The sequence below is a fragment of the Propithecus coquereli genome, unplaced genomic scaffold (assembly GCF_000956105.1).
Source record: "Propithecus coquereli isolate 6110/MARCELLA unplaced genomic scaffold, Pcoq_1.0 Scaffold256, whole genome shotgun sequence".
NCBI classification, from domain to species: Eukaryota; Metazoa; Chordata; class Mammalia; order Primates; family Indriidae; genus Propithecus; species Propithecus coquereli.
In genome coordinates, this window is record NW_012148130.1 from 1259578 (window position 1) to 1270808 (window position 11231).

An 11231-nucleotide genomic window follows, 5' to 3' on the forward strand; every position below is an offset into this window, starting at 1 on the left:
TCGCTGATACATAAAACACATTTTGATATATATAAATATATATGTAAAGCAGTTAAATAATTTACAAAGATCCTTATTATGATATATGTGGGATCAAAAGTTTCCACTGCATGTGTACAGAGTAGGGTCAGTATTAAGTAATTTGCATTATTTTCATCTTGTTCTTACAATTACTATGAGGGGAGGTACTTCCTCATCTTTAAACCTACCTCACAGCACCTAGCACAGAGCTGTGCACACAGAGGACACATAAAACAAATCTTTGCTTTATAAAACAATTTCTATCAAAATTCCATTAGATAGCAAGTATCCCATCTTTTAAATACGATTCAGTGTACAAGTATTTTCTCAGGAACTTAGTCACAGCGAAAAGTATTATACCTTTGAAAATATTAAATTTCACTTCCTATAATTCTCTTCTATCTACTAATGAAATAAAATTAAATTTTCTAATATATTAAAAAAGCAAATTACAGTTATGATTATAGATATTTCTACTGCACTAAAGGTTTTAACTTGTCCTTAGTAATTTCAAAAAGCTAATATAAACAATCAACAATTTGTATATATATTTTATCAAAAGTGTACCAGGGGTAGGGGAAGGGAAGGAGTCTCTATCATTTCTGGAATACATATTTAGCTTTGTGACATGCTTTCAAGAATGCATTTAGACCAAAAAGTATTTAAAAAAGCAGAAAGTACCTATGTTTGGATGATTTAAAATCTTCATTATTCTTACTTCTCTGAAGAGCTAAAACAAAACAAAACAAAACAAAAAACAATCCCCCGAATACAAGTTATTAAACATTATATTCCACTGTTGCAATATAAATGTAAATTTTCTCTTAGATAACAAATTCATTGCTAATGTTTATCATTCCATAGCTAAGACTAATACGAAGTCTGGAGTAACTCTGAAGTAGCTTTATAAACCGCTATTGAATACTTCCATTTATGAAAAACAGCAGAAGTCTCAAAGGGGTAGGGTACCATATTTTCCATTTTCTTTTGCTATCTTGAAAATATAAGACTAGACTCAGGCAAGAATAGTTTTTATGATTAAATTTACTCTGATTTGCTATCTCCCCAGGGGTCCCAATTTTGTCAACCAAAACTCAACAGAAGTGACAAAACTTGACCATCGGTGAATTATACCATGAGCATATTATATTGATAATTCCAAATAAATCTATGAGAACATTTTGAACACAACCACCTTGGGAAATCCTCACTGGAGAGGGCAGGTAATTTAGCATGGAGGCTGTGACAGGCTGTTACATTGGTGACCCTAAAGAGTCACGCCTCACATGTTCCTGCTTTTGTGGAGTGTCCCTTTCATACAGACACGAGATGTGGCCGTGTGACGTGCCTTGGCCAACAGGACACCAGCAAACTCAAAGCCAGCAGAGGCTGGAGAAGACGCCAGGCCCTGCGGGGCCTGCTCTCTCAGAGCAGCGCAAAGGAGCTGGCAGAGGCTCTGTGCGGATGAAGGGTGGTGTGCAGGTAGAGAGACCCACCGTCCTGACTGCATCTAGCCCTGCCACCCCACCAGCTGAACGCGGCCACACACATGGACCCAGGTGAGACCTCACGAAGAATCGCTCTGCCAAGGCCAGCAGAGCGGCCCAGCCATCCCACAGAATGAGGAGAAATATCAAATTGTTGTTGTATATTCACAAGTAAATTCAGAAAAGGGTCATACTGTGGCCTGGGTTAGTTAGTATGATCCGGAAAAACTACAGGATTAGGCCTTATTCAACCCCACTGCGAACAAGAGCAAACCAGGAAAGGACAGAAAAAGATCTTCCAAGGCCTTGCTATCTTTCTATAGGGAATTTGGCCAGAACCGGCTGACTCAGGACACTACAACCCACAGGAGGCAAGGGCTGGGAAAAGCCTTCAGAGAGAAGCAGCAGCTGGCCACATGGAAAGGAAGCTGGTGAGAGATCACAGGACTCTTGCTGCTCTTGTTCCTGTCCATTGAGTCTCATCTATAATTCAATCAGCAGCTCAGGAGGTACGGGCATGGGTGGGATTTGACAAACCTAAGCTATGAACCTGAGTTCAGAACTTAAAAACATGGAATCAGATGAATAACCTTTCCTGTCTAAAATACTCGCTCATTTTCAAAGGCAGGAGGACTTTTATCTCCAACGTAAATACTCCCGCTGATACTGTGGTCACTCCCACATTTTGTGTTCTGAGATGAGCAGACGGCCACCCACATCCCTGACGATCATCCAGGCTTGAGTTCTTTTCTAGCTTCCCTTTGTTGAGTTAACACAGACATCCTGTTTTCCAACCCATAATAGTTGAGCTCGTGGCTGTAATTTGAATCTCTCAATTACTTCCACAACTGCTCAATTAGAATACCTCCAATTTGGATACCATGTCAATATAGCTCAGGATACTGCACTTAGAGTGACACCCTGACCACGGCCACGGCCACCTTGCACTATGTGGCCTCTGCTTACCCCTCCACCCCAGCATCAGCTCTGGTCACCCCAACTCCTTTCAGTTACTAGAACACACTACAAGTTCTTTTAAATCTCTTCTCCCTCTTCATCTTTGAAGTCTCAGGCAAAATCTCTGGGAAGTTATCTAAGTAGGTCTCCTTTGTTTTACAGCACAGCCATCTGTTCACTTCTTCCCCAGAATGTCTCTCAATTTGTGATGATACATTTGTGTGCACCTCTTCTTATCACTCTGTCACGCACACAGAGCATGTCTGTCTCCCTTCATTGCTGCAAGCCTGAAACCAAGCCTGGCACACAACAGTAACACATTTGTTAGACAAACGCCTGCACGAAGCAGCAACTACCAAGAAGGGCGACTGGAGCGGCTCCTCAGCATTCTAATGACCACACTGCTCTTAATCCTGAGCAGCAAAACGCCTGCCACAGAGTTGTGCTGGTTCTGATGGCTGAAGAGCAGGTCCGAGGAAGGCAATCATTTTAAATCCCACTGACAGTGCAGTGGGATTGAAACAAAGTGAATCAGAGCCAAAGAGCAGGGAAAGATGGGCTCTTACAGGAATGTGAGGGAGGGAGGGCTCACTTCTGTCGCAGACAGCAGGCACCACGGAGGCACTAGGCTTATGCAGGACTTAAAAAAGGATGTCCGCAGTTGAAAATGGGGTGCAAGTGCTCTGCGCACGTGCGCAACGATGGGCAGGTGCAACCAATGAAGGCACCGAAGGGAGACCAAGACCCTGTGACCCATCTGGCCACAGCAGTGTGTCTCCAAGCGTAGACTTCAGGCCACCTGCATCCGAATCACGAGGGTGCCTGTGCACACTGCAGGTTCCTGGGTCCTACCTAGCACTAGATCTGAATCGAAGACTTAGAGTTTACTATTCAACAAGCACCTCGGGCACAGTGGTTTTAAAACAAGTCCATAAATCCCTCCCCTCAAAAGGCAGGACTTAATATCCCTTCCTTTGGGTGTGGGCGGACTTAGTGGCCTGCTCCCATCAACGGAATCTGGCAGAAGCAACGGTGGGGACTGCAGAGACTGACCAGGTCCGAAAAGGCACTGTGGCTCCCTCTTTGTTCTGACAGGTCACTTGCTGGAGCAGCATAAGGACATTCAAGCACCCCCGTGGGTAGGACCATCTGACAACATAGTGAGGCCACGTGACCACAGCTGGCAAGGGATCGCAGTCTCAGCAACAGCCACGGGACTGTGCCCACTGGACAGCGGACCTGCCCGCCCCACGCAAGCCTTCGGATGCTGCAGCTGTGGCTGACATCCCACAACCACCTCTGGAGAGAGCCTGAGTCAGAACTGCCCAGCTAAGTCACCCAAATTCCTGACTCTCAGAAACTCTGGGATGATAAATGTTTTTTCTGGAAGTTGCTAAGTTCTGGAGCAATCTTTTAAACAGCAGTAGATAATACACTGCAGACACCACATTAAACTTTGATAACCCCTGAGTTACAGCAGAGGTCAACGAGGAATGCACTATGGAAACACAAAGGAAGGATGAATGGGACCAGACAGAGATGACGAGCAGAAGCTTAATTCTGTCAGCAGAGAGAGCAGCCAAAGACCCCCTAGCAAGCAGTGTCAGGACATCAGCAAAATGACTTTACATGTTCGCCTCGCTGTCAGACTCAGGTATTAGGCAGAGGCCGGCAGGCAGTGAGACCGAGTTAATAAGCTCTACGCTAGGTTAGACGAGGAGGACAGGGAGGAGGAAGCAGCTAACGGTTATCAAGTGCGGGCTGTGCCTGACGCACAGAGCCGGCGGCTCCACGTCTATGAACGCATCTAACTGGAGCTTCACAAGTGCATCAGGTGAATGCGATCACCTCCAATTTACAGAGAAGACTGCGGCAGGTGAGGCTTGTCCGAACCCCCAGTGCGTATGCGCTGGAGCCAGGATTCCGACTCTGACATGTCTGACTCCAAAGTCCATGTTCACCTACCTTAGAAATTTCCAACTAAAATAATCGACAAATTATAAGCTGCTGACATAGAAAGTCCAGAGCAACGCTGGGCGCTGGCATAGAACTTTTTTAAAAAGTCGACAATTTGCATAGAAGTGAGAAAAAATACCAGAGATTTCATAATCTGTGAACCTGATGGCTGAAGATAGTTAAATTTGGAAAGGAAATATGAGCTTTAAGGAAAGTTCCATAAGGACTATTTTATTTTTATTTTATTTATTTTATTTATTTTTTATTTATTTTTTACTTTTATTTTATTTTTTAAAGTTTTCTTATTATAAAAGGACACCTAAGAACAGCACTTCAGCTCATTTTTACAATTTATTCCTGGGCTCAAGGGATCCTCCTGCCTCAGCTGGGATTCTAGGTATGAGCCACTGCACGCAGCCTCTACTATCTTAATTCAACTTATCTCTCCATATTCACTTTTCAATCTTTATAAATAGATACTAGTTAAAAAAAAAATCAAACACAGACATGTCAGAGGAGTAAAGAAATATGTCCCAATAGCCAGAACCTGGGGGGTGCAGGAATTATCTTTGGAAAAAGACAATTTTACCAATCAATATGAAAATAAAATGAGTACATAAAAGAGAGCACAGGGGATTACAGACATAAAACTGATCTATATCCTCATGATCAAAGTACTTAGTACTTAGGCTGCCTTCTCCAGACACACAGGTGTGGGGCAGGAGAACAGGCCAGGTAGTCAAGTCCTTATCACTGCTTTGCCTCATTTGTCACAGCACCTCTGCTGAACATAGAATGCATCAAAGGCCCTCTCAAATAAAACAAAGACAGAGCTGACAAAAGTCCACAAAGTTTATGTGGAAGGAATTTTCAAGAAAATGCATTTGTGTAAAAAAGAAAAAACAAGGCCAGGCGTGGTGGCTCATGCCTGTAATCCTAGTACTTTGGGAAGCTGAAGTGGGAGGATCACAAGAAGTCAGGAGTTTGAGACTAGCTTGGGCAACATAGCAAGACCGTTTCTCAAAAAACAAGCAAACAAAAAATCAGTCTGACATGGTGGCACGTGTCACTGGGGAGGCTAAGGTGGGAGGATTGTTTGAGCCCAGGAGTTTGAGGTTGCTGTGAGCTATGATAGGACCACTGCACTGCAGCCTGAGTGACAGAGCAAGACCCTGTCTCAAAAACAAAACAAAACAAAAAACCAAAAAACCCCACAAAAAACAACAAAGAAAGGAAAATATAGGTATCTGCTTCTTAATACACAGAATATCTCCGAAAAGACACACAGAAACTGATGGCACTGGTTGCCACAAGGGTAGGAAAATTTTTTGGCTAAAAAGGGAATTCCTAAGAAAGAAAAGATAGCTGAAAGTTGCTGTATTTCCAACACTTTCTCCTAACGTGAAGACGATTTACTGTCCTTTCTCAACACGCAGGGTGAAGGAGTCCAAGGGGGGAGGAAAGGCAAACAAGATGTCCTTCCAGGGAAGGTACTGCAAGTGGAGCATACACGAGAGCCAGTACAGCAAGGTAAAACTAAAGAAGGTAGGCAAAGAAATTCTAATCACCGTCTTGGAACCACCTGACCTTAAAATAAAGAATGGAATAGAAAAGATAACAAATGCTATGGACATGAAATAATTAATAGCATTATTAAAGACCATTTGTCTAACACTTGTCAAAAGCAGTGACCTCTCCTACCCAAGAAGAGTCATATACAAATGTGGGGAGATGTCAGATGTGTGGATATATTATAATTTATTTAACCAGAATTTTACCAATATCATGTAGGTTATTATTAGATTTTTCATATATCCTTGTATATATATTTGTACACTTATGCAAATTATGATGGGTCTAGGGTGGGATGCGGTGATCCCAGTGCACAGCCCTGGTGAGAATATCTCCTAGGCTTCCTTTAATTACCCCCAAAGTTCTCTATTCCTCTCCTCTTTCAAAAGGTAACCTATTTAAAGATGACTCATTCCCCAGTGTTCTACGACTTAGCGACTGCTTCCACTGCCACTGCTGGGCACCTCCTCCCTCTCTGGAACTCCTTCCCGAGAATGCCCCAGCAGCCGGTTCCTGGCCTCCTTTCCCCTCCCCTTTTTAATTCCTTTACCATCATGTAGTGAATCTTGAGGGGAGCAAAGATAAATATATCATATCAATATTTAACTTGAAGTCTATATGCTAATATTTTAATTTCCAATTTCAGAATGGATATAATAAATAAGATTGAACTGTAGTTACCTTCCCTGTTTCCAATATATTTCAATAGTAGTGTCTCTGAATTTGTGAAAAGAATTTGGAAGTTTTCCTTCTTTCCTACACTGCGAACAGCTTGTCAAAAGTAAAATTACCTATTTGCGGGAGATCTGAAAGAATTCGGTCCTGAAGTCCCAGGTTTGCAATCTGAGGAGGGTGCCCAGCCTCCTTTGTGCCACTTTCTCAACTTTCGTAGTTATTGATGCTATAGATGTTTTTCTAGAGTTAATTTTGATAGCTTACGTTTTCCTAGGAAATTATCCACTTATTTGCTATTCTAATTTATCGACAGAGTTATACAAAAGGTTCCCTTATAATAGTTTAAATTCTCCCCTATCTCAAGTTGCCCTAATTTCACATTTTGTCTGCTCCCCCTTCTCCCTGATTAACAACCAGTAGTTTACTTTATTGCCTGCCTTCCCATGTCTGGATCTATTATTTCTACTGTTTTAAAAATTCATTAATTTCTGCCTTTAACTTTATTAATTTCTTACATTATGTATTCCTGAGATTCATTTTTCCTTTTCTAATTTCTTAGTTTAACATTCAACGCATTTGTCATCATTCTTCTTGTTTAATAAACACTACAAATTTCCCTGAGCACCAAAAACCAGTATACGTAGGTTCTGACACATAGTTTGGGTAGCATTAATTTCTAGATATACTGTGCTTTTGGTTTGCATTTTCTCTTTGATCCAAGAATTTCATGTGTTTTAAGTTCCACATGTATTTTTTGTTTCATTCTATGTTTATTGCTCTATATTCAGAAATTGTAGCCTGGAAAGATCTGTTAGTGAGGCTTCTTAATCTTATTAACAGGACGACTGCTTATAGTTATACCAGTACATACGGCCCAATTCTGAGGAAATCATTTACCTTATAGTCATTGTAGACTAGAGTAATTATTGCATGGCCTGAGAAAGGGAAGTTATAAACTCTTCTCTGTCACTCCTGTGTTTCTATTAATTTAGCTCAGATTTTCACCTGTTATGTATTTTGGGGTTCAAGTTATCATCTGGTATTCTACCACTGAAAGGACATGAAATCAGATCCCTATTTTCACAACACACACGACATCCAGGTGGTTTAAAGATTATAAAAACTTGAAGACAAAAGAGAATAATATCTTTATGACCCCAAGTAGAGAATAATTTCTTAGAGAAGTCACAAATTACAGATGATATAAGATTTATAAATTCAGCAGCGTTAAAATTAGGAACCTCTGCTATTCATCAAAAGACAACATCAAGAGAGTTAAAAGAGGATGGGCAAGGTAGCCACCTGTAATCCCAGCACTGTGGGAGACTGAGGTGGGAGACTTGAGCCCAGGAGTTTAAGGCCAGCCTGGGTAACAGAGTGAGACCCTGTCTCTACAAAAAATTAAAAAAAAAAAAAAAAAATGCCAGGCATGGTGGCACGCACCTGTAGTCCTACCTACTTGGGAAGCTGAGATGGGAGGATCACCTGAGCCTAGAAGTTCAAGGATGCAGTGATTTATGATGGTGCCATGGCACTCCAGCCTGGGTGACGAAGCAAGACCCCATCTCAAAAAAAAAAAAAGGTGAAAAGATATACCATCAAGTGGAAGATATCTGCCCCATATAATAAACAGTATCCAGAATATGTAATGATCTCCTAAAATGATTAAGGAAAAAAATCCACTAGAAACTAAAGACTTGAATAAGCACTTCACAGAAGAGACAAAAGCCAACAGAAATATAAAAAGATGTATTACCTCATGAGTAATGAGGGAAATATTAATTGAAGCCACAATGAGATATTATTTTTGTATTCACCAGATAGATGGCAAGAATTTAAAAAAATCAGAGAAAATAAAATTTGATGCGGATACGACATTACTTGCACACTCTTATATGCTACTGGTGGGAATAAAAATGAGCACAACTGCTTTGAAAACAAATAGCCTTCTCTAATGAATGAGCATGTGCACATCCTGTGATCTGAGAATTCCACCACTGAGTATATACCTTCAAGAAACTCTTCACAGGTGCACCAGGACATATACAGGACAATTCACAGAGCCATGTTTGTAATACATGTTTGAATACAAATACCATGTTTGTAATACAAATAGCTGTAAGCAATCCAAATGCCCCTGAACCATAGAGTAAATAAATACACGGTGGTATATTCGTATAATGGGACACTATATAATCTTGAAAATGGACGTAGTAGTTGAAGTGAATTACAGCTAAATACATCAACATGGAACAAAATTTTGGCAAAGGAAAGCAAAAGGAAATAGGAAAAGAATACATATAGTATGATTCCATTTATCTAATGTTTATAACTTTACACTATACTGATGATGGACCCATAGGTGGTAAAATTATAAAGACAAGCAAGAAAATAATAACAAAATCCTTCTTGGTGGTTATCTAGTAGGTGGGAAACAAGGAAAGGGAATCAGGTTGGGGAGGGGCACAACATGGGATTGATTCCAGACGGTAGGTATATGGGTGTTCATTCCATATATATTTATACTCTAAACATGGAACATTCTTTTGCATGTAGTCGATATTTAATAAAAATTAAAAACTGAATTTTTAAAAAGTGCTTAGATTTAGCTAATTAATATAATGAAGTAGTTTTTTAAAAATTTAAAATAAGGGCCGGGCGCGGTGGCTCACGCCTGTAATCCTAGCTCTCTGGGAGGCCGAGGCGGGCGGACTGTTTGAGCTCAGGAGTTCGAACGAAACCAGCCTGAGCAAGAGCGAGACCCCGTCTCTACTAAAAATAGAAAGAAATTAATTGGACAACTAAAAACATATAGAAAAAACTACCCGGGCATGGTGGCACATGCCTGTAGTCCCAGCTACTCAGGAGGCTGAGGCAGGAGGATAGCTTGAGCCCAGGAGTTCGAGGTTGCTGTGAGCTAGGATGATGCCATGGCACTCTAGCCCGGGCAACATAGTGAGACTCTGTCTTAAAAAAAAAAAATTTAAAATAAGAGTAGCAGCAATGTGGTTTTCTATGATCAAATATTTCAAAGACAAACTAAGAAATTTTCCCATCCCCTAAAACCCAAGGTTGGCAGTCAAGATTACTAGGATCAGGGCAATATCAGGAAAAACTAATTTAGTGTAAAATCAATTTAGTACTAACAAAATTAATTCAACAGATTTTACTGGGTATCTACCACATGAAAGGTGAACTTCAGTATGTTCCTTTGCTATCCTTCTCATATGGAAGGGCTATGTCTGGTTCTAAGGAAATAGGTGTAAAGAAAGCTATTTGATATTATGGATTTAGGTTCTAATGCTAGTTCAATTCCTGACTCACTGGATGACTGAACAACCTGCAAAATCTTAGAAAGCTTCAATCTATTCATCTATAAAACATAAATTAAGAAACAGCTACTTCACAGGATTACTGTGAAAAAACACATGATGATAGCGGTAAAGCGTGCGTAGTTACTAAGAATCTGACCTCTGGAGCCACACTACCTGGTCCCAACCCAGCTCTACCACTCACTGAGTCCAGGGAACTTGACCTCCCTGGCCCATTATCTCATAATTAAAAGAGGCCTGACATGCAGAGTGCAGGGAATAGCACCTGGCACACAGGGAGCACTAGACATGTGACTGTGATTCTAGCTGATGTTGCTGTTATTACGATTCTCTCCCAAAGGCCTCATTTGTGCCCACTTTTTTATTTTCTGCAAATGGGTCCATACTAAAGCTCTAAGTTTAATCCACTTAAAATATTTGGTTCCTCGGTGACTTTTCTAAAATAGTATAATGAATCATTGGTACAATTAAAAATATACGTTTTAATATTCTCAATTCACAACATACTCTAAATATTAAGCTATAGTATTTCTTGCCAAAAGTAAGTCTGACAATAAATTAAAAAGATCCCTATATAGAAGCAGCAAGATAGAAGTTATACCTTCTTCTATTTCTACCTTTTTTGAAATCTAAAAATAAAGACATATATACATTTTTGTTCTCAATATTTGATACACATATAATCAAAAAAACACTGTCTTAGATTTCATTTGCCATCTATTTGTATTAATTGGTCAGATTTATTACACTAATCTGAATGCAGACATTGGATTGTAAATAATATGCAAGGCTGCAATAACTACTTTTACAACGGCTACTACTTTTGTTAATGGCCTGAATTGCTGGTCTGCTAAAAGCCAATATAAGAAAATGAAAGAAGGTAGTAATGAAGGAAAAGAAAAAGATGAAAAGAATTGCTTAATAAAAAAAATTCTCAGGCCGGGCACCGTGGCTCACGCCTGTAATCCTAGCACTCTGGGAGGCCGAGGCGGGTGGATCATTTGAGCTCAGAAGTTTGAGACCAGCCTGAGCAAGAGCGAGACCCCATCTCTACCAAAAATAGAAAGAAATTAATTGGATAGCTAAAAATATATAGAAAAAATTAGCTGGGCATGGTGGCGCATGCCTGTAGGCCCAGCTACCCAGGAGGCTGAGGCAGGAGGATCCCTTGAGCCCAGGAGTTTGAGGTTGCTGTGAGCTAGGCTGACGCCACGGCACTCTAGCCCAGGCA

At 40.6% G+C, this 11231-nt stretch overlaps 1 protein-coding gene across 5 annotated transcripts in view; it reads right to left on the reverse strand.

The window, feature by feature from the left end:
* Positions 1 to 11231, reverse strand: part of MARK3 (MAP/microtubule affinity-regulating kinase 3) — an 88175-nt gene that overhangs the window by 39363 nt on the left and 37581 nt on the right. For 3 of the 5 annotated variants that reach the window (XM_012647086.1, XM_012647085.1, XM_012647084.1), the window contains exon 4: positions 703 to 751. The exons of the other annotated variants lie outside the window; for them this stretch is intronic. In XM_012647086.1, the coding sequence (XP_012502540.1) occupies positions 703 to 751 (49 nt within the window). The remainder of the gene's footprint in view (positions 1 to 702; positions 752 to 11231) is intronic. 5 annotated transcript variants of the gene reach the window in all.